Raw genomic sequence first — 23,196 nt, 5'->3', positions numbered from 1 at the left:
TTTATGTGCAGGATCAGATGATGTTTAAAAATTATGAATCTTAAAATAGAGTTTCACCATAAAAATCGGGAGATATAGATCAGATAATGCCTGCTTCCTTATGATAAGGAGGACAGTAAATAATTTTAAAGCCTTCGCAGCATGTTTTAAAAAAAAAAATCTCTCATTTTTCTTCCCCATATAATAAATCCACATTATGCCTAAGCCAGCAAAAAGCATATGTAATTTCTATTCTATGGGGCTGTATTTTTGGAAAGGCAAACAAGATGCTGTCTCTTCCCCTGCCTGGGTTAACACGCAAAAGACAAAGTGTCACTTGTCAGATGAATCCTAATTGGCTGACGGGACTGAGTTTTATGGCCTCACTTCATCTGCACGTGAAGACTGGGGCATTAATATGCAGAGAAGTAAGACATGATATAGAGTTCAGAGTGCAGGAGTTAAGGGAAGAACACCAACACATCCGTCAAATATGTGCATCCCAAGACCTGCCAAGAGAAACTTCCAGCAAAAATACACCCCCTGCATGGGAGGCTGAGGGGATTACACTAATCAAGTCCTACACAAGACACACATCAGAAAAATCTTTTGACAAATGCACTGAAGAAAATGAGATTTTATGTATCAAAGAACTCTATATAAATCATTCAGAGGGCTGCCCGACTGTTTTTTTTTTTGTTTTTTTTTTTTTTGAAGGTGAAATTTAACTCTCTTCCAGAGCCAAATTAGTTTCTGAAGTCTTCAAAAAAAAAAAAAAAATTGTTGTGTATCCATAAATGCCAAGTGGTTGGTTTCATCCAGTTTAATAACATGTCGGCCCAGTTTTTTGTTTGTTTGTTTGTTTTTGTTTTTTTTTTAATTATTTATTTATTGATTGTTTTTTTTTTTTTTTTTTTGGCTGTGCTGGGTCTTCGTTTCTGTGCAAGGGCTTTCTCTAGTTGCGGCAAGTGGGGGCCACTCTTCATCACGGTGCGCAGGCCTCTCACTATCGCGGCCTCTCTTGTTGCGGAGCTCAGGCTCCAGACGCGCAGGCTCAGTAGTTGTGGCTCACGGGCCCAGTTGCTCTGCGGCATGTGGGATCTTCCCAGACCAGGGCTCGAACCCGTGTCCCCTGCATTGGCAGGCGGATTCTCAACCACTGCGCCACCAGGAAAGCTCCGGCCCAGTTTTTTAAAATGGTCATTTTTAATCACATAGACCAGACAGTTCTAACTGGTTAGCAGACATGGAAATGTTGGGCTCTCATAGTGTAAGATGCCTCAAACTTTCCTCCAACTCTATAGATAAGTGTCGTTGGTTGAGCCCTGACTATATACAAGGCTCAGATATAAGACTTAATAATTACACCAATCTTATGGGGTTGGTAATTTTCCTCACTTCTTTTTTTAAAAATTGTTATTGGAGTATAGTTGATTTACAATGCTGTGTTAGTTTCAGGTGTACAGCAAAGTGAATCAGCTATACATATACATGTATCCACTCTTTTATAGATTGTTTTCCCATATAGGCCGTTACAGAGTATTGAGTAGAGTTCCGTATGTTATACAGTAAGTCCTTATTAGTTATCTATTTTATATATAGTAGTGTGTATATGTCAATCCCAATTTCCCAATTTATCCCTCCCTTCCCCTTACCCCCTCATAACCATAAGTTTGTTTTCTATATCTGTGGGTCTATTTCTGTTTTGTAAATATGTTCATTTGTATTGTATTTTAGACTCCACATATAAGTGATATCATATGATATTTGTCTGACTTATTTCACTCAGTATGACAATCTCAAGGTCCATCCATGTTGCTGCAAATGGCATTATTTCACTATTTTTTATGGCTGAGTAATATTCCTTTGTGTGTATGTACCACATCTTCTTTATCCATTCATCTGTTGATGTATCAATACATTTAGGTTGTTTCCACGTCCTAGCTATTGTAAAGAGTGCTGCAATGAATATTGGGGTGCATACCCTCCTACATTACTGGTGGGAATGTAACTTGGTACAGGTACTATGGAGGTTCCTTAAAAAAAATAAAAATAACACTACCATATGACCCAGCAATCCCACTCCTAGGCATATACCCGGAGAAAACCATAATTTGAAAAGATGCTTCACTTCTTTTTATAGATGAGGAAACCAAAGTTTGGAGAGATTAAGCAACTTGCTCCAATTCGCACAGCTAATAAGGATTGGAGCCTGTGAGTGGGACCCCTGAGGCTAAACCCTGGATGGGGGCAGAGAGAAGGTTGACAGCATGGGACACATTTGAAACTTTGTGGATAGTCTCCTTGTGGCTCTTGGATTCTCCGCTTGGATATTTGACTTTGCACTGACCCAAATCCTGGCTGACTGACTCCGTTCTTTTCACTATTCTCAGGCTGCAAATGGAAATGTGAAGGCCCATTACTTTTGTGTAGTCCATCCAGAGCTGCTGGAGCAGAAGACAGGTCCCAGGCTCCCAAATCAGCCCTCTGTCACCTAGATAAGCCAGACTGTACACACCCACTTCACCAGTTCCAGTTTCACGTCAGAATCCCTAACCCATGAATTAGTTTCATCCGCTGCTTCTAAAATCCTTGCCAGAGGGTCTTCTCTCTTCCCTAATTTGGTATCATCTCTCTCAGGCATACTGCCCTCGGGACCCTCATTCTTTCACCTCTGGATGTTTCCTGGAAGCAGAGGTACACATTCTACTTTTCAGCTCGAATTTCTTAGGTTCTAAGAGAAGCTGGTATGAAGGGCAGTGATGGATTAGGACACAAGTGGATGTCAAAGTGCCAATTTGTACTCCATAAAATGAGGCGGAATTATGACTCCACTGGCATAGCCAGTGAGGGTTTTTAGCACAGTCCGAATGTGCAGAGGTGCCCCGCCATCCGTTTGGACCTTCCTGGATGCAGAAAGTGAAAGTGGGATGAGGCAGACAAGCATGGTCAGCAGCTCTGGAGTGACACAGTTCTCCTGCAGGGGATTCCAGTTGACAAAGCGTGCACAGTGGGAGCTTTATTCATGGCCCCTCGGTGCCTGGATGAGGACAGGCTGTGCAACTCACACCTGTGACAGAGGCTGGAAATGTATATCCTAGACCTTGTCTGAAAACCTACATTTCCCAAACAGTGAATTTACATGTTGCCCACTGAAGCGCCTTGACCAAGAAGGCCCCCTGGGTCCTCCAGCAGCACCAGTTGTGGGTGAGAACCACGGCTCTGTATCTCTTACGGGGTCTGTGCTACTAACACTCCAAGTGACCTGCATCACAAAGTAAAGTCCCTCATGAAAAGGGAGGGCTGTACCCCAAATACACATTCAGACACACAGAGACTCAAACGTACAGGCACATCTACCAACACACACACTCACAAGCACACACACACATACACAATAGTATTATAAAGAGGTTACAGGATGCAAAATTTGCAAATAATATAACAAGAATATCTAGGGTAACCTTTGCCTTGGCACTTGTCTGATCCTCCCCTGACCTTTAGGTTCATAAATCCAGCGGAGCTAGTTGGAGGGATCATTCAGGACTCTACCTTGGGCCAGATCTGGTTTCATTCCATTCCACCCTCCATGAGCCTAAGCCTCCATTTGATAGCCCAAATTCAGTCTTACTTCTGGCCTTTTGGCCTTGATTGATACTGCACCTCTCATCTATCTGATTCTAGAGTTTCCGCAAGGAATTTTGATGGGACTGACCCTCTGGCTACCTACATTCATGTTGCCTCAGGAAGGATCAATAGTTCTAGTTTTGATGTCTTGGAACGGAAATCTGATATTAACCACTGGCCATGGTGACTGGTGTGTGTGTGTGTGTGTGTGTGTGTGTGTGTGTGTGTATAGATTTGGGCATTACTTGGTTTACTCAAAGGCAGTCAACTGGAGTATCTTTCCATGTTGCTTTTTTAGCAGTTACTTAACAAGAATTGGTTCAAATATTTACATGGTTAAAATGAACTCCTTTTGTTAACTCAGAAGTCTCTGATCAGTGCCCGTGGTTTGAATACCTGGATAGTCCCAAGAACAGGCTGGTTTCCTTTACTCTGACCTCTAGGGCTTGAAAATATTCATTTTGCATATGGCAAAATGAGTTAGAATAAGGCAAAATGGGCTAATGATGTCCACTCTCTGTTGATCATCTACTGTGTGACAGACACCTTATATTCTTTATCTTTAATCCCCCAATAACCTGATATGAGAGACAACATTATTTGCATTTCATAGAAAAGCAAATTGGGTAGGGAAGAAGTACAGTAACTGCTCCAAGGGCACAGGAAAGTTGTTGTTGATGGAGCAGAGATTCCAAGGCAGGGCTTTGTGCCTACATACCCCGTGCTCCTTCTGGCCTCACTACATCCTCTTCAGTAGGACATTGGTGGCAATTTTCACATACAAAAGAGTGTCACTGGAGAGCAATGAGCCTCCAAATCATGCATGACCTTGGAAAAACTGGTTAGGATCACCAAGACAGGTCGGTCATGAAGCCAGTTAATTTTTGGCAGAGGGTGGGGAGGGGTGGTCTTTGGATTTTACCATAGGGACCCTCGAGCAAAAATCCACCAGTGGTGAAGGAGGTAAGTACACAAAGTTCATGTTCTGCATATTTTAAAAACAAGAGCATCTATCCAAGTGAGCTTTCTTGAATGAGGGCACTATCTCTCATGACCTACTGCTGTCTACCTGTCCCCTCCAACTCCTGCCCTTTCCTGGATGGGCATTTCGTTCAGGCCACTTGCTGATGAATGAAACCTCTCCGCTTGTTGCAGCTGCCGAGAAAAATGTGGGAAACTCCGATGCTATCCTCCATCAAAAAACACTTACTGTCATTTCACTGACTAGCAAAATATCTAGCTGGTTTGCTAGAAGTAAAAGGGAACCAGGGAATACATTGCTAATACTTGTATTTTAATTTCTCTGATTTTTCAGAGAAATGTTGGTATTTCACGTGCAATAGCAATGTTACCAAAGACGATACTCGTCATAGGGAAACATGCCATGTGCTCAATCTAATTTGTTGTACTAGCCTTACACTGAATTTATTTTGTTTTTGTACAACTATTTTCTCCTTTCCAAGACTGATGTATCGATTTATTTCATACTTTCCTAGTATCTACCTTTTCACAAGCCATCTCAATCCTGCTTAGAATGGGTGGACCTTAAATAACTAATAAGCAGCTACAGTAATCACAATGAAACTGAGAGCTGTACTCGTCCAATGTTCCCGAGCTTCCCTGACCCTTTCACTTAGAAAATCCTGCATCTCTCCAATGACACATACAGCATTTTTTCTCTTATTCAAGAGTATGAGGATTGGTACTTGAACAGCCTCTGCTTTTGACTGCCAAGAAGGAAAGAAATGTCACTACAGAAATAGCATCCACCTTGCAGCTCCCAAGTACAGAGTGGCCTGGTTGGAAGGCAAACACTACAGCAGGCAGGTATAACATCTCCTGAGGAGGAGAGTTCCCATTGCCTATGATCTGGAAACGGGAGCTCAGGAAGTAAAGAGGCAAAATCTGTGAATAGGGCAGGGGTAGAGGATGGGGGATGACTATTGCTGCTGCTGCTACGGATTATTATTGTTATTCTCATTGTCATCAACCATTACTGACATACACTTAGATAAGCTGCAGCTCCTGCCTCCTTTCAAAACTCACTCTTTGGGGGAGAGAGACAGATTAAAAACAAACAAACAAACAAACAAAAAAAACTAGAATAAAGTGTGATATGTTATCTTCAAAAGACAGTTGTAGAAAACTATGGAGGTGATTCATTCTGCTGGGAGGACATCTGTATTTTAGAGATGTCTATATTTAAATGAGTTTCAACAGGAGAAGTTCATTCCCTCTGCAGTTACTAGATTCTTTGAATTGTCTGATAAATATGGTGCTCATGGATCTTTGAATCAATGGACGTCACTCTTCAGAACGACTATTTCATTTTTTAAATTGCCGTAAAGGAATTTATAATGAACCCCCAACCCTCTCTAACGTTATCATAAAATTACACTTTGATATAAATTACATAAAACAAAAATGAAATTAAGCATGTATTCCCATAGGGAAAAAAAGTAAATAAAAAGATAGGACTCTGTTTCTTAAGATATTTAAAAATGACATTATTAAAGGGAATAATTCTGAAATAATGCCATTTGCAGCAACATGGATGAACCTAGAGATTATCATACTAAGTGAAGTAAGTCAGACAGAGAAAGACAAACATCATATGATATGGCTTATACATGGAATCAAAAAAAATGTTACAAAAGAACTTATTTACAAAATTGAGATAGACTCACAGACATAGAAAACAAATTTAGGGTTACCAAAGGGGAAAGGGGAGGAGGGATAAATTAGGAGTTTGGGATTAACATATACACATGACTATGTATAAAATAGATAAACAAGGACCTACTTATAGCACAGGGAACTATACTCAGTATTCTGTCATAACCTATAATGGAAAAGAATCCAAAAAAGGATAGATAGATATGTATGTATAACTGAATCACTGTGCTGTACACCTGAAACTCACACAACATTAAAAATCAACCATATAAAAAAAGAAAAGGAACAATTCTTTAGTAAATATACTAATTTGTCAAAATTACTTAAGAATTGAAAATTGTACTCAATTTCTGTGCATTTATGTGTGTGTGCATGTGTGATATATGTTATATTTACCTGGAGTCAGGCAAGGGATCCTATTTTACATTGCATGGTATTTTAATTTTGGTATATAGCTCTCTGATTATTCATGGATGAATGAACCTTTCTTTTTAAACTATAAGAATGTATCTGTCTCATCCAAAGTATTTTATTTTATTTTATTATTTTTTAAAATTTATTTTATTTATTTATTTTTGGCTGCATTGGGTCTTCGTTGCTGCGTGCGGGCTTTCTCTAGTTGTGGTGAGCGGGGGCTACTCTTTGTTGCAGTGCGCGGGCTTCTCATTGCGGGGTCTTCCTTTGTTGCAGAGCACGGGCTCTAGGTGTGCAGGCTTTCTCTAGTTGTGGCGCACGGACTTCAGTAGTTGTGGCTCATGGGCTCTAGAGCACAGGCTCAGTAGTTGTGGTGCACAGGCTTAGTTGCTCTGTGGCATGTGGGATCTTCCCGGACCAGGGCTCAAACCGTTGTCCCCTGCATTGGCAGGTGGATTCTTAACCAATGCACCACGAGAGAAGCTCCAAAGGATTTTATATTATGGAACATATTAAGCTATACTAGTTGGCAGTATTACTGGTTACTGATATATGCATTTAAAATTATTCCACATTAGAAAAGAGAACCCTCCTACACTGTTGGTGGGAATGTAAATTGGTGCAGCCACTGTAGAGAACAGTATGGAGGTTCCTCAAAAAACTAAAAATAGAGTCACCATTTGATCCAGCAATCCCACTCCTGGGCATATATCTGGAGAAAACTCTAATTCAAAAAGATACATGTTCATAACAGCAGTATGCACAATAGCCAAGCCATGAAAGCAACCTAAATGTCCATCAAGAGATGAATGGATAAAGAAGATGTGGTATATTTATATAGTGGAATATTACTTAGTCATAAAAAATGACATAATGCCATTTGCAGCAACATGGATGGGCCTAGGGATTATCATACTAAGTGAAGTAAGTCAGACAGAGAAAGACAAATATCATATGATGTCACTTATATGTGGAATCTAATATATGGCATAAATGAACGTATCTACGAAACAGAAACAGACAGACGTAGACAACAGACTTGTGGTTGCCAAGGGGGATGGAGGTGGGGGAGGGATGGAATGGGAGTTTGGGATTTGCAGATGCAAACTGTTATATAGAGAATGGATAAACAACAAGGTCCTACTGTACAGCACAGGGAACTATATTCAATATCCTGTGATAAACCATAATGGAAAAGAATATGAAAAAGAACATGTATGTGTATAACTAAATCAGTTTGCTGTACAGCAGAAATTCACACAACATTGTAAATTGACTATACTTCAATAAAATTTAAACAACAAATAAATAAAATTATTCCACATTATTTAATTTCAAATGACCGTGGATGAATATTTGCATTACCATAGAAAGATATGTGAGTCTTATAAATTTATTTACTTATTTATTTTTGGCTGAGTTGAGTCTTCGTTGCTTCGCGCAGTCTTTCTCTAGTGGCAGCGAGTGGGGGCTACTCTTCATTGTGGCGCACGGACTTCTCATTGTGGTGGCTTCTCTTGTTGTGGAGCATGGGCTCTAGGCGCGTGGGCTTCAGTAGTTGCGGCACGTGGGCTCAGTAGTTTGGCTCGCGGGCTCTAGCGCGCAGGCTCAGTAGTTGTTGCGCATGGGCTTAGTTGCTCTGTGGCATGTGGGATCTTCCCAGACCAGGGATCGAACACATGTTCCCTGCATTGGCAGGCAGATTCTTAACCACTGCGTCATCAGGGAAATCCCGATATGTGAGTCTTACAAGGAAATTGCCATAAAGTTCTCTGTGCTAACATGTTATTTTCCCTTTTTTAGTGGAATCCCTTTAAGTGGAGCACTGTGATGGCACAGTCACAACCTCCTATTTTCCTGGAATATTGTGTAGCAACCAGAGGGCCAGATTCTTCCTAGAGAGCAGCACACAGCTAGACTCAATTAGAACTTGGGCCCTTAAACATGCAGCCTTGTTCCATATTTTTCAAATAATGAAGGGTGAGAGAAGGTTCTGTATATCTAAGACATCTGAAGAGGTACCATAGTGTCATCTTGCATTTGCCCAGCCGTTTTGCCCAATTGCCACCTTGTAACCCAGGTAGACAACTTTTTCACAATCTTCCAACTTAGGTATAAGGAATCCTCTTTCCTCAGCAGTGTCATTAATCCAACAATTACTGTTTTGAAATGCCTGTCATATCATCTTTGGTCATGTACGAAGAGCATATTCTTGGAGCATCACGCTGTGGCAAATCCTTGAAAATTGTTTGCTAAGAACAAATTAATGAGGCATCACACTCTCTTCTTCCCCCTGACAACTCTGGCTGCTTCCTCCAAGTTAGCTCACTCATTGCCCGCACCTCAGAGTCATCACGTGACTGCATTGCTGTGGGTGTTTTTCTCATGCCAAGCCATTTGCATGGGTCACTTCTTCACTTGGGGGCTTCCATATGGCTGTTCCTAGTAATATGTGTGCTATGGAAGGACAGCTTTAATGAGCTATGGGCAAGAGATAATCCCTAGCAAATGCATCAATTGCACGGCTTTCAAGTCAAATTTCTAACGATGGAAAAGTAATCTTAGAGAATATTTCAGTTTTAGCACTGTGGAATGAGGCAACCAGGGCAAATAGTCAACATGTTACTATTTGGGGGGATTATTTATTTATTTATTTATTTATATTGAAGTATAGTTGATTTACAATGTTGTGTTAATTTCCACTGTACAGCAAAGTGACTCAGTTATACACAAATATACATTCTTTTTTATATTCTTTTCCATCATGGTTTATCTCAGGATATTGAATATAGTTCCCTGTGCTGTACAGTAGGAACTTGTTGATTATTCATCTTATATGTAAGAGTTTGCATTTACTAACCCCAAACTTTGTGCAAGTCAAAGTAGAGAGATGGAGTTCCCTATCAGACTGGGCTCCATCTTCCAAAATCACCCTGTTCAGTTTCTTGGACAAGACTAACTCAAATGGATCAACACTTGGAGGGATTACAACAAAATAGAAGAATTGCTCTAAGTCCTAAGAGGTGACCCAACAAAGTGGAAAGGGAGGACAGATATGCAAGAGATCACTTCTACTTGAAGTGACTGATCCAGGAGACGTGTCGTTGTGGGCCTGAGATAATATTTGAACTGGATCGTAAAAGATGAGAGAAAATCTGCAGAAGTGGAAATGTATGTGTTGAGGGGACATGGTGCGGATTGAAGGAGAATTCCAGGTGATGGATGAATAAAGGCTGAAAGATGGAAAAGCATTACAAGGCACAGAAAGTCATGGCTGTATTGAACAAGTTGTAGCATTTCTGCTAGGAGCTGTGGAGGAATAAGAGAGGTTGTTATATAGGAGCTGCTATGCACAGTGTCTACACTTCCTCAGTAGAGGAAGAACTCAGAGATGCATATGTGAGATCATAGCAGAATCCACAGACTTGTACATGAGATGGGGGTTGCTACTTAAATTACCAAAACGAAGTGGCTTAAACCAAAATTATTCTTTGATAGTTCTGGAGGCCACAAGTCCAAAATCAAAGTGTCAGCAGGGCCATGCTCTCTCTGAAAGCTCTAGTGAAGAGTCCTTCCTTGCCTCTTCCTAGCTTCTGGTAGCTCCTGGCCATCCTTGGTGTCTTGACTTGCAGCAGCATCTCTCCAGTCTCTGCCTCCATCTTTATCTGATCTTCCTCGTGTTTCTTGGTGTCCTCTCCTGTGTCTATAAGAATGCCAGTCATTGGATTTAGAGCTCTCCCTAATTCCAGGATGGTCTCACCTCAAGATCCTTAACTACCTACACTCACAAAGACCTTACTTCCAAAAAAAGTCCACATTCTGAGGTCCCAGGGGGGACACTATTTAACCCTCTACAAGTCTGTGTGCAAGGTAAAAAGTGGCCCAAAAAAGACAGTTTAATAATCATGTGCCCCTACCTACACTTTCACTGAATACAAGAGTGACTTGGATCCTTTGACGCTTCTAAACCAAGTACATTCTTCTCTTATTTGCTGATCTACATTCTATTGGGTTTCTTTCCTCAGATAAACTCATTCTGTCTTCAGCAAAAATTTACTGAGGCAAGTAAGCTCCCTCCTTGTTTGTCTTCATGTGCTTCCTCCAGGAACTTCTTAGAAAGTAGGGTTTCAGTACTTACTGCCTTATTGCTCACACTAAGGTTCTATAGATTCCTTGAACTTGTAAAATAATTGGAGGATTACAAAAAAAAAAAAGTTTTATCCATTGGTAGCCCTGTCATCATACTTAATATTTAAATTCTTAAAGTATCATTGCTGGCCATCTCCTGAATTAACATTTAGATAAGGGTCATCCAACATCAATTAATATCATTACCTGTTCTCTTGTCCAACACATTCAGAAGATACTACATGTTCTTAGTCTTCTTTACTCCTGAGTTTATTATAATTTGCTTCCTCTGAATTAATGGTCCCTAGAAGTACATTGACCATAAAATTATCATCCAAACCAAACCATTTTTGAGAGTGAAAAGGGACTCAATTAAAAACTACATTAGAACAACAGGGATAAACAAGGAATTTACCTGAACAAGCCCAGAAGATGCATCAGCCAACATACCTGTCCTGCCTTATCTCCTACACAAGTCCTGTGTTTTAGCCAAACAGATGGCATTTCTGTTATTTTCTGGGAAAGTAAAGGATATTATATGTATTTTTTCCAAAACTCAATTTTGTGACTTGTCACAATACATACTCAGTGAGTATGTGTTGAAGATGATATAGTATTTACTTATTCACAGCCAGTATTTATTGAAGACTTACTATGTGCCTGGACAAGATGCATGCCTTTGAATAAGATACATCCTTAGAGGCTCAGAGAGGTTAAGTGGTCCTGAAGATGCGCACATCAATTAGACAAAGGGACTGGATGGGGATATAGATTCCTTAATTACAAATCCTGTGTTTATTCTATTTGGTACCTCTCTTAAAATGTTCTGTAAGTCATACAAGACAGGGTCGATTCTGAATCAGGTGCCTTAAACACCGTGCAGATCTTCTTGAGTCCTTACTCCTGTTCCCTCCTAGGTCCCGAATCTGTTTCTTCCCTGAAGTTTCCTTGCCTCATTTTTTTAAAAATTTATTTTATTAAAGTATAGTTAATTTAAAATGTGTGTTCCTTGCTCTCTTTCTGTAGCTCTTATCACCTACAGCCGACTTGATGGAATGGGGATCCAGGGGTGGACCTCCAGACAGAGCATGGATGGAAAGCACAGGATCTTCCCCAAATATTCTGTTTATTCAGGTGGCTTAGGGTGCCCCTCCCAAGCTACGGCTTGGTACATCCACATCCTTTTTAAATTCTCACGCACTTACAACACTCATGTGAACACGATGTCTGAAACACAATACCTACAGACTTATGCACCAGGTAGGGGAGGCTGGTAGAGAGACCCAGGCATAGAAATTTTTGGCAGAAAGGCATCCCCACTCAAAAATAGACCCACAGACTTAGAAAACAAACTATGGTTACCAAAGGGGAAAGGTGGGGAGGGGTAAGTTAGGAGTTTGGGATTAACAGATACACACTACTATATATAAAACAGATAATCAACAAGGACCTACTGTACCGCACAAGAACTATACTCAGTATTTTGTAATAACCTATGAGGGAGAAGAATCTGAAAAGTAATATATATATATGTATATACAGTATATACCTGGGTCACTTTGCTGTATACCTGAAATTAACACAACATTGTAAATCAACGATATTTCGATAAAAATAAATACATAAATAAAATAAAATGAAATACAATAAAATAATAAAATCAAAGAGTGGATGTGTGCCGTGGATTCCTACCCTACTCAGGGCTCTCCTTTCTCTCACCTACACTCAGAGTCTTTCTTATCCACAGATGTGACCACACACAGGCAGATGAGTTGTTTAGAATATGGCACTGCCTTGTTCAGCCTTATCTCCTTGGTCCTTATCAGCTCCTTCTACTTGGTTTCACAGTCCATTAATGGGATCCTGGCCCTCAGTTATTTCAGTGTGTCACAAACGGGGACAGATAGGACAAAATGGTGGATGAACTATTGCTAGATCAAAAGAGCTAATGGGAAAAAAATTCATAGCACTTATTATACTGACAAGTCAGACACTTCATGCTCTCATCTGTATGCCCATCTGCACATATCCTTTCACTGTGTACCTTTCCATGTATTTATCCCACCTCTAAGGATTTCTACATTCTACTCTTGAAGTCTTCTTAATTTATTGCATGCAGAATGTGCCTAGCAGATGTTTGATGTTCTAAATTACAAGCAGATAAGACAGGATGCTAGGGGTCCGTGATTCTCTGGTACAGATTTTTTGTTGTTCCCACACAACCTTCCCGCACAACGAAGCACCTATGATATTCAGGTCAAAATAATTTCAGCCCAATTTTTCAGACTCTTTTTCTCTCCTTCAAATAGTTAAAGACAAACAAAACAAAAAAGCACTGTTCCTTTTCTTTATGGACTTGATATTTCATTTCCAAATAATTCTGGAGTCCTTAAATTAGAGAATTATTGTCAAGGCTAGCGTCTAGATAAATTTAGTGCTGTCATTCAGCTCTGGAATTCAGAGAGCCACCACAGCAGCAGTGGTGGGAGGACACCTTCCCCACATGAACAATGGCAACTGGTCAGATTCGAAACACGAGACCAACTCCTTGAGCTCTCTCCTTTTGTTAACATTGAGGTCAACAAAACTGGCAACCATACTTAACAGGAATAGAAACTTGTGTTTACCACGTTATGCTTTTCTCCTTAATATCAACCACTATCATTAAAATAATAAACTTAATGAAGTCTACTTTCCTTTGGACTTTTTAAAAGCACTTGAGAGACTCTTAGCCTCCTTGAGGTCCCCGCCAGCCTGGACTCTTTCCATCTGTCTAGAGCCAAGTAGACACTTGGGGCTTCAGACTTTGGACTAGAGCCCTTTGTTTTAGGCATCAGTAACTCCCCTAGGCTCTTCTTCCAGCTCTTCTGTCTGCTAACAGGACTCCTAGCTAGTTGCCTTTAATGAGCCTGGGTGGGTAACTATGTTTGCCTGTAACCAAAAGGAGATTTTACTTTCTCCACTGAGTATTCAGTTTATTAAAAAAAAAAAAGAAAACCTGACTTATTAAGCTTGCTTTCCATTTTGGATGCAAAACTCAAAAGAAAACTGAGAGATAGGGTCCTCTGGGTATCTTCACCAGGTGTATCACATGCACCTACCTCTAATAGGGATAGTAATTATATCCTTTATTTATTTATTTATTTATTTATGATCTGAGGCTCCCATTTGATTTTTTTTAGTTGAATAATTTTTTATTGAAGTATAGTTGATTTACAATGTTGTGTTAGTTTCAGGTGTAGAGCAAAGCGATTCAGTTATACATCTAGATATTGTAAAGCTTACAGGCATTCATCCATTTATAGTTTACACAGTGGTTCTCAAAGTGAGGTCCTTTTACCAGGAGCACCAGCAGCACCTAAGCTATTGTTATAAATGCAAATTTTCGGCCCCTCCCAGACCTACTGGATCAGAAGCTCTGCAGGTGCGGCCCAGCAATCTGTGTCTTAATAAGCCCCTTGGGGTTTCTGACACACATTCATTTTTGAGAATCTCTCCTTTACAGATCACATGCGCTAAGTACATTCATTATACCAACTTAACAGAGGAGGAAACTGAGCCTTCTAGAGTTTTAGTTATTTATCAAAGTCACAGAATATCTAGCTATCAGACTTAAAACCTGAGATAATCTATGTAAAAAGAAAAAGGAAAAAAGAAGTCATGGTAGTTGAAGACTAAATGAATAACGGGTAGCTAAGATTTCTTCTTCGTAGTCATTATACCTAGCTAACAAAATTCAATATATTTACATAAGAAAATGTAATGCTTTGCCACATGTTAAAGCTGAGATATTAACTCCAATTTCTCCTGATCTGAGGAGGGTAGTTCTAAAACCTAACTGGTTTATACATATTGGAAATACAATTATGAGTCAAGTTTCCTGTGAATCACTAAGTACCTTAACAATAAGATTCATTTAATAGCAGTGGGCTTAGAAGAATTAATTTTAAGCAGATCATCCTCCTTGCTTTGATATCAGCTGCTGGATCCTTTCTCATTACAAATGCAACCAGTTTGTAGGAGACTGCAAACATCTGCTCTCCCCGAGAAAGTGTCCATATGAATATTAATCCTGAAGACTACATGTTGACTTCTGTCCATGTGATGTGTTTAAATGCTACATATGCAAATGTGTGAAAGGTATTTACTCCTTAAAGAGGCTAGGCCCCATGTTGGGACGTTCTCTGAAACATTTCAGCAAATTCTAACATTAAGAAGGGAAAACAGATGGACATTGGTGAGGAACTTTCAACGGCTAAGTGTGGAGCCAGAGGGCTGGAGGGAGCCTGCTGATTCTGGGGTAAAGACCAGCTGTTGCTTCCACAATGCTGATTGGCCAGGTGTTCTCTGTCCCCATTTCTGCAGAGTTTCATCCAGTGATAAGAGAATCAAAGGTCAACAAAAGTGCTTAGCACAGAACCAGGAGGATGATTCAAGGGAAATATGTATTAAGCTTGGAAGACTTTTACTTGTCTGGTCTGAACTGGATCCATAGTGAAGCTCAGGGTTTATTGCTGTGTATTTCCACAAGGCAGCCCATAAACCAAGGGTTCTGAGCAGGGGAGTGTAAAGAAATGGATGCAAAGGGTTTGGAAGGTTCTAAATATATACTTGCCATGGATGGAAACAATGATCACTCCAAGGAGGTTCAGTAGCATTTTCAAGGCCATATGAGTAACCAGTGGTAAAACTGGAATCTGACCCTAATCAAAAGCCTCTGCATTTCCCTTCACCTTGACTTGGTGCATGGTGATAACTCGCTCTTGCATTGATGGTCTCCATTAAATCAGGGGCAATATTCTGATCATGCCAAGCTCTCAAAAGAGTTTTTAACGACGTCCAACTAGGTAATGAATAGCTGTATTAAAAGCTTAGGTGTATATCTGTGCAAGAGAGAGAGTAGAGGACAAAACTATTAACAAAATTATGAAAAATGTATTTAATAGTATTTTCTTATATGTAGTCTTTGTGATTTAACAAAAAAAAATGTTATAACAAAATGAGGAACACACAATGACTTACTTGCTTTGGTCTGTAGCCAAAGAAGATATGGTGATACTAGTAGTTTACAATCTCTAGCAAGCTTCATTCTCCAGGTTTACCTTGTATAACTGATTGGGGAAATCTTGTATCTAAATTTATTAATTTGTTTGTCTTCGATACCTATACATCTTCCTTTAAGATTTTGCTAATAGCATTTCTCCTAAAACCAAGCAGGACCTTGTGGGGCCTTCCTGGGGACAGACCCCCATGTCCCCACTCTTGTTTGTAGGAAAGCCTTAGCCACCTAGGCCTTCCCTGAGTTCCAAAGAGCAAATTTAATCAGAGAAGTGAAAATATGCAGAAACAAAGGAAAGCAGTCAAGCCAGACAAAATAATAATAATAGTTTAGCCATAAAACAAAGTCTAGGGCCTTTAGTTCCTCCTCAAGGGCCATAACATCCTGAGCCATATCCTTGAGTTATTTTGCAGATACTAAAACTCCCATCAGGTGGAAGAAGTTAACTGCATGCTGACTACCAGTGTGTAGACCCCAGACAGTTTGGAACCAGAAGGTTGATGATTGAGAACCGTGGAACATCACCTTATTTCCTCACCATCAACCAGATGGAGAACTGTACATGAGCTGATCACATATTTCTCACACTGTCCTTAAAAACACTTCCCTGAAAGTCACCGGGGACTTCAGGTCTTCTGAGCATGAGCTGCCTGTTTTCCTTGCTTGGCGCCTGCAATAAACACTGTACTTTCCTCCATCACAACCCAGCGTCAGTAGATGGGCTTTGCTGCACACTGGGCAAGGGGACCCAAGTTCAGTTAGGCAACACTCCTGCTTTGAACACTCCTCCTTCCCCACCATTTCCTCTTTCTGCCTTCTTACCTTTATGGATTTTTTATTAGGCAGACCATATTTTGTAGTTTCCAGGAAGCCAAAGGAACTTAAACATGGTCCCTGCTTTTTCCACTCATCAAAGCAGCTTCCACCCATATACCCCCAAGCACACCTTGACAGCTTCGTGTATCTGAACTGCCATTGGTGCTACTTTTACACATAGGCTGTGTTGCAGCATGTCCTTAATGGTTCTGTGCATTCATGGGAGGGATTAATCACACCTTCAAGCCCCTTGTTATGCCCAATACACAGCACGGTGTTTGGTGTCTCATGAGAGTTGAAAAGATATATGTTGATGGTAATGAGATTCTCACTCTTAAATAGTTTTCTGAAATTGGTAGGCTTAAAATATGATGTCAGACAGTGATCAATACTCAGGATGTTTTAGGCCAAATTGGCAGAATAAATGTGTACAAATCATGAAGATCAGAGAGCCTCTCCCAGAGCTTTTAGAAGGCACTCAAGGGTGAAATCGAGAAACTGATGACCTAAATGTATAATCCATTGTTTCAACTGACCTTTATGTCAGAAAGGTGTTAAGTAGCATATGCAAGCCCTTTCACAATAGACAGACTCCAGAAAGCTACAGAAAATCAGAGATCATCGTATCATCCAGGCCAAAGGATTCTATCAAACAAGACCAGATGGCTGACATATTTGGGAAGTGGCAACATGATTTTAGAAGAGGAAACTGTAAACTGGATATTAATAGAATGCAGTATATTCAGATAATGTACTTCAGGGTCACGGGAAGAGGAAAAGGATCCTGATTAACTTGCCCAAGATCAATCAGGAACAATGTGGATGAGGTGATTTAAAAATAGGACTCCTGATAACCAACAAGGTCCTAATGTATAGCACAGGGAACTATATTCAATATCTTGTGATAAACCATAAAGGAAAAGAATATAAAAAGAATACATACACATGTATAACAATCACTTTGCTGTACAGCAGAAATTAACACACGTTGTTAATCAACTATACTTCAATAAAACAAATTAAATAAAAATAAAAATAGGTCTCATATTAAAACACACACGGGCTTCCCTGGTGGCACAGTGGTTGGGAGTCCGCCTGCCAATGCAGGGGACACGGGTTCGAGCCCTGGTCTGGGAAGATCCCACGTGCCGCGGAGTAACTGGGCCCGTGTGCCACAGCTGCTGAGCCTGTGCTCTGGGGCCCGCGTGCCACAACTACTGAAGCCCGTGTGTCTAGAGCCCATGCTCCGCAGCAGGGGAGGCCACTGCAATGAGAAGCTCGCTTACCACAGCGAGGAGTGGCCCCCGCTCACCGCAACTAGACAAAGCCCATGCGCAGCAACGAAGACCCAACACAGCCAAAGATAAATAAACAAATTAAAAAAAAAAAAAAAAAACACACACACACACACACACACACTTTGGAGGCTGTCTTTGAAATTTCAGAGTGATAAGTAGCAGAATATAAAGGAAAGTAGCAATGCCCATAGAGGAGAATGTATGTTTGGAACATGTACGTGTTGTATGCAGGAAACATAGGTGGATTCATGAAGGGTTTGAACACTGACGTGCAAGAGACACGGGACTGAAAAGGTAATCTGTGGATATAATAGGGACAGTAAGTGTTTCTCCTGGAATAGCTTTCAAAATGACGGGTAACAGGACTCTGGTCTCTGTGGATTTAAAGAGTTAGAGGTTCCTATGTAGCAAATCAATTGATTCACTTTACTGAACGTTGGCTGAAGTTGCTGCTCAGAGTTCGAATCTTAATATTTGTGTTATTTTGGCGTGTCTACAAGCCAACCAGAAAGAGATTTTGGATGTGCTAAGATTCTAAAAGTCTTGCTAAGTTTGTCCCCGAGACACCTTCACACCTGATTATTTAGTGAAGTGAGGACTCTGGCTTATTCATAAATCATAATGCATCACCACATGGCTGCTTGGTGGCCTCATACGTGAACATTGCATTCAGAGCCAGTTCAGAAACTCTGCAAATTGGATTTTTAGAGCATGAATATCTGCTACTGTACATTGGGCAGGTATATTTCCGGGATTCTTTTTCTGAAGTAAAGTTTGCAAAATAAAATAAATCTCTTGAGTACTAGCAAATTGATATCCTATCCAAGGGGTATGCTATAGTTGTATTGCTTGGTAAATCAACTTTAAAAGACATTACAAACTCCATATCATGTGAAAATTGAAGATCTTCCAAAGACCTTGTGAAAGTCTCATTCAAGAGATTTTTCTATTTCTGTGATACACAATCTTTAATTAAGTCAATACTTGGTATTGATGTTTTGGGGTACTGACTTTTTTCTGAAAAGTTAAACCATTTAGAGAGTTTTATAAAACCCTCTTGTTTGGCTATTGCTTTTATCTTGTTTATCAGGATTAACTTTGGTGAAACTATAGTCTGATTTATCATTTTATGTTTAAAAGGAAAAGAAAAACTCTCAAGGTAACCTTTTCATTCAATAACATAATCTGGTGGAAATACCAATGCAAATTAGGCACAAGTCAGATTTTATACATGTTCATGAAATGTTTGGTAAAATACTCTGAGTTTCTGTTTGATGGGTATTCTATAAGGCCTATACAGTTTTAGAGAGTTTGAGAACTATTTATAACATATAGAGATATAGTTAGATAGTATTAGTGCTTTCTCACTTTTAAATTTTAGCAGCACGTGAAATACACAATGGGATTTAACATTCTTCTTCTGGAGTGGGCCTGGCAAAGTCTAAGGTGAGAAAGATAAATCAGTTCTGTGAAAATTAGAAAACAAATTCAAGTGTAGTAAAAGAAGAAATAGAAAGTACAGTTTCTGCAAATCAAGTATAGTCAGGAATCAGTCTTGGTTTGTATTCTGGCATCACCAGTGTCTGGTTATGTGAGCTTGGGTTGGTCTCTGAACCCTGAATCTCCAGAATTTATAACACCTTTTTATGTATATGGAATGGCATTTGTGTACAAATTTGTGGGCAATTGGTCTTCGGTAGCCATTTGTTCCCTCGATTGTGATACGAGGGGACACGCACTGTTTTTCAAAATTTGAGCCTTGTTAGTATGCACGACTTACCACCATGTCCCTGTCCCATGTCACTGGAGGGGCGAAGACCCCTCCCCAAGTCTTTCCTCCTCCTGGGGTTTGCATCTGACAGGTTGGTCCTGAAGCTGCCACCCCCCCACAAGGGCCCTGCAGGCATTGGAAGTGTCTCTGGGGAGGCCTTAGCTGGAACTCACTGCCTTCCTGTGCACAACGGTTTCCTGCCTTCTCTCCTCTGCTCGCCCAGCATCTTTTGCCTCCTCCCAAAGGCCAAGGCTATCCTGAGGTGAGGAAAGGGACAGGCACGAGAATAGTGTCCTCCCCTCCAATTCTGTAAGCCCTAATAATTCTGCAGTTCTTGTAATAGCCATCCAAAACGTAGTTCAGGCTACGTGTCCAGTAATAATAGGCATGGAGCCTACCGGACTTAGAAAACAGGCCCCTGCCTTCAAGGGGCTTGGAGTTTTGTGGAAGCACAGGCAAACCAACAGGGGCAAGAAAGTAAAATAGGCCTTATGCCCGCTGTTCACAAGCCCAGAGAAATTGTCCATTCTTGAAATACATCCTGAGCCACAGGACAGGGCAAAAGCAGGTCATTTGATTCTGAAGAAGATGAAACTCACGGTTTTATAAAAGTTTAGACAAAAGAACTCAAAACTTCAATCTGAAAATCAACCAGTTCTGATTGAAAATGCCAAAGCAAATAAATAACACCACATCTATTTGTCCCCCTCAAGTCAGCATAAAATCTTAAAACTGTGCCTCAAAATGGAAGGTGTGCTTATTCCTCTTTTCAAACTAAAAAAAAAAAAAAAACCCTGTAAAATTTATGGGGGCTTCAAAATTGAGGAAAAAACAGAATAGTCCCCAAAAGACTATTTGTAAAATGAAGAAAACCCATGCTCTCCATAAATATTACCACCTAATATTACAAGCCACTCAGAATAAAGATGACTATTATAATATTCTCCAGTTTCAATCTGCCATAACTAATCTTAATCCTCCGTTTACTATTACTTTCAATTACGAATAGTGATGGGTAAGCAATTAACAAATAACAATGAATATAAAATAGAATTTGTTTTCCCAGCAGAGTGAGACCAATACAGAAAAATGTATGTGCAAACAGCAGCAATTTGAAAGTGTAATTGGGATTGATTTAAGAGGGAAAACAATTAAGGACATTATGAGAAGGAAAGCTAATGCTAGCAACCGCTAAATCTTCACCTCCTATGTACATTTAGAAAAAAGTAAATATCTGGTGAGGTTTTTTCCCGAAAGCAAAAGTGACCTGAACCAACACATTATTTTATTTGATGCGTAAGTCTATGAGGTCTCCTCTGGGTGCCTTTTGCCCCTGCCTCGACCTCCAATTCCTCACCTCGTAATCTGGGGACAGCCTTTCACTCACCTTTTGGGGTCAAGAGCTTGGGTCCAGGGCTGTGGAAGGCACAGTTGTTTTTTTTTTATAACCTGGACCAAACTGTGTTTTACATCCGAGCTGCAGATTGTTTATAAAGGCAGAATCATTCTAAATTTTATATTTGTTTTGTATTTTTAACACTTTTAATTGTTTTCAAAACTTGAATAGAGGCAGTTGAACACAATGACTTTAAAGTCAGACCAGGCTGTGGATTACCGGACCAAGATGCACCAACTGGGCAACTTTGGTCGAGGTACATAACTGAGCTAACTGTATCATGACAAGGTATGTAAAGTGCCTGGTATATAATAAGTAAATATTTACATATATACACTACTAAATATTTACTTATTATGTACCAGGCACTTTACATACCTTGTCATGATGCAATTAGCTCAGTTATGTATGTACCAAACGTAAAATAGATAGCTAGTGGGAAGCAGCATAGCACAGGGAGATCAGCTCGGTGCTTCGTGACCACCTAGAGGGGTGGGATGGGGAGGGTGGGAGGGAGATGCAAGAGGGAGGAGATATGGGGACATATGTATATGTATAGCTGATTCACTTTGTTATAAAGCAGAAACTAACAGGCCATTGTAAAGCAATTATACTCCAATAAAGATGCTTAAAAAAATAGGTAAATATTTAATAAACACATACTCAGTCAACCAATACATTCTTGTCAACGATCAGACTTCCATGTTGTAGCTCTCTTTTTATCCCTGAAAGAACTGAGGCCCAGTCAGTGAAATCCCCAAGTTACCGGAAAAGGAGGAAAACACTAAACTCTTTGCAACAGACATCCTCATTTCCCTAGGAACTGGCGTCATGCTGCAGATAGGACCTAGATATGGTCTAATTATTTCTGAATGGGTACACAACAGTTATCAAGCTACCGGCAATCTGGATAGAGGAAAAGGACAGAAACATTCACTGGTTACCATGAGGGCATCTCAGTTTTATTCAGCTGATGAGAAAATTTGTCCTACCCAGATGCTGTCTTCTTGCTTGTACTGTTTCCAGTTGTGTCCTGTGTCACTGAACATCAGGCTGTAGCTCGTCACCCAGTCAGAGCTTCCGTATCTTCCCTGCGTGGCCACTGCTGTAATCTCCACTCTGTTGCCCAGGTCCATCTGGAGCCACTGCTGAGCATTGGAATCTGCTGGGGACCAACCGCCAGTTCCTGGAAGAGGATCAGAGAGAGAGAGTTGCGGCAGCATATCACAGAGCCGCGACTGTCACCGCTCACAGAGGAAAAAAAAACAAAACAGTGTTCAACTAAGGTGTCTGTAACCAAACTATGTCTGCCTCTCTTCATCAACCCCTGGTACTTTCTTTTGGAAAATTTTATTGGAGTAGAGTTGATTTACAATGTCATGTTAGTTTCAGGTGTATGGCAAAGTGATTCAGTTATACATATGCATATATCCACTTTTTTTCAGATTCTTTTCTCACATGGGTTTTCACAGAATGTTGAGTAGAGTTCCCTGTGCTATACAGTAGGCCCTTGTTGGTTATCTATCTTGTATATAGTAGTGTTTGTATGTTAATCCCAAGCTGCTGATTTATCCCTCCTCCCCCCATGTTTCCCCTTTGGTAACCATGAGTTCGTTTTCTATGTCTGTGGGTCTATTTCTGCTTGGTAAATAAATTCATTTGCATCGTATTTTAGATTCCACATATAAGTGATATCTTAGGATATTTGTCTTTGTCTTGCTTACTTCACTTAGTATGATCATCTCTAGGTCCATCTATATTGCCACAAATGGCATTATTCCAATCTTTTTTATGGCTGAGTAATATTCCACTGTATATATAGACCACATTTTCTTTATCCATTCATCTGTCAGTGGACATTTAGGTTGTTTCCATGTCTTGCCTGTAGTGAATAGTGCTGCAATGAACATTCTCAACCCAATTTTCATTCTCCTCCTCTGTCAAATTCCCTTTCATGGTTTAATATTCATCTCAAATGCTGTTTCCTCTATGATTCATCCTCTCTTTTCTCAGTTATTACAGTTTTCATCTT

General features: G+C 40.1%; 1 protein-coding gene across 2 annotated transcripts in view; it reads right to left on the bottom strand.

The window, feature by feature from the left end:
- CNTNAP5 (contactin associated protein family member 5) overlaps positions 1–23,196 on the bottom strand; it is an 887,247-nt gene that overhangs the window by 615,537 nt on the left and 248,514 nt on the right. For both annotated transcript variants that reach the window (XM_059927107.1, XM_059927108.1), the window contains exon 3: positions 22,157–22,350. In XM_059927107.1, the coding sequence (XP_059783090.1) occupies positions 22,157–22,350 (194 nt within the window). The remainder of the gene's footprint in view (positions 1–22,156; positions 22,351–23,196) is intronic.

The sequence above is a fragment of the Balaenoptera ricei genome, chromosome 7 (assembly GCF_028023285.1).
Source record: "Balaenoptera ricei isolate mBalRic1 chromosome 7, mBalRic1.hap2, whole genome shotgun sequence".
Lineage (NCBI taxonomy): Eukaryota > Metazoa > Chordata > Mammalia > Artiodactyla > Balaenopteridae > Balaenoptera > Balaenoptera ricei.
This window is presented reverse-complemented; position numbering and strand designations above follow the sequence as displayed.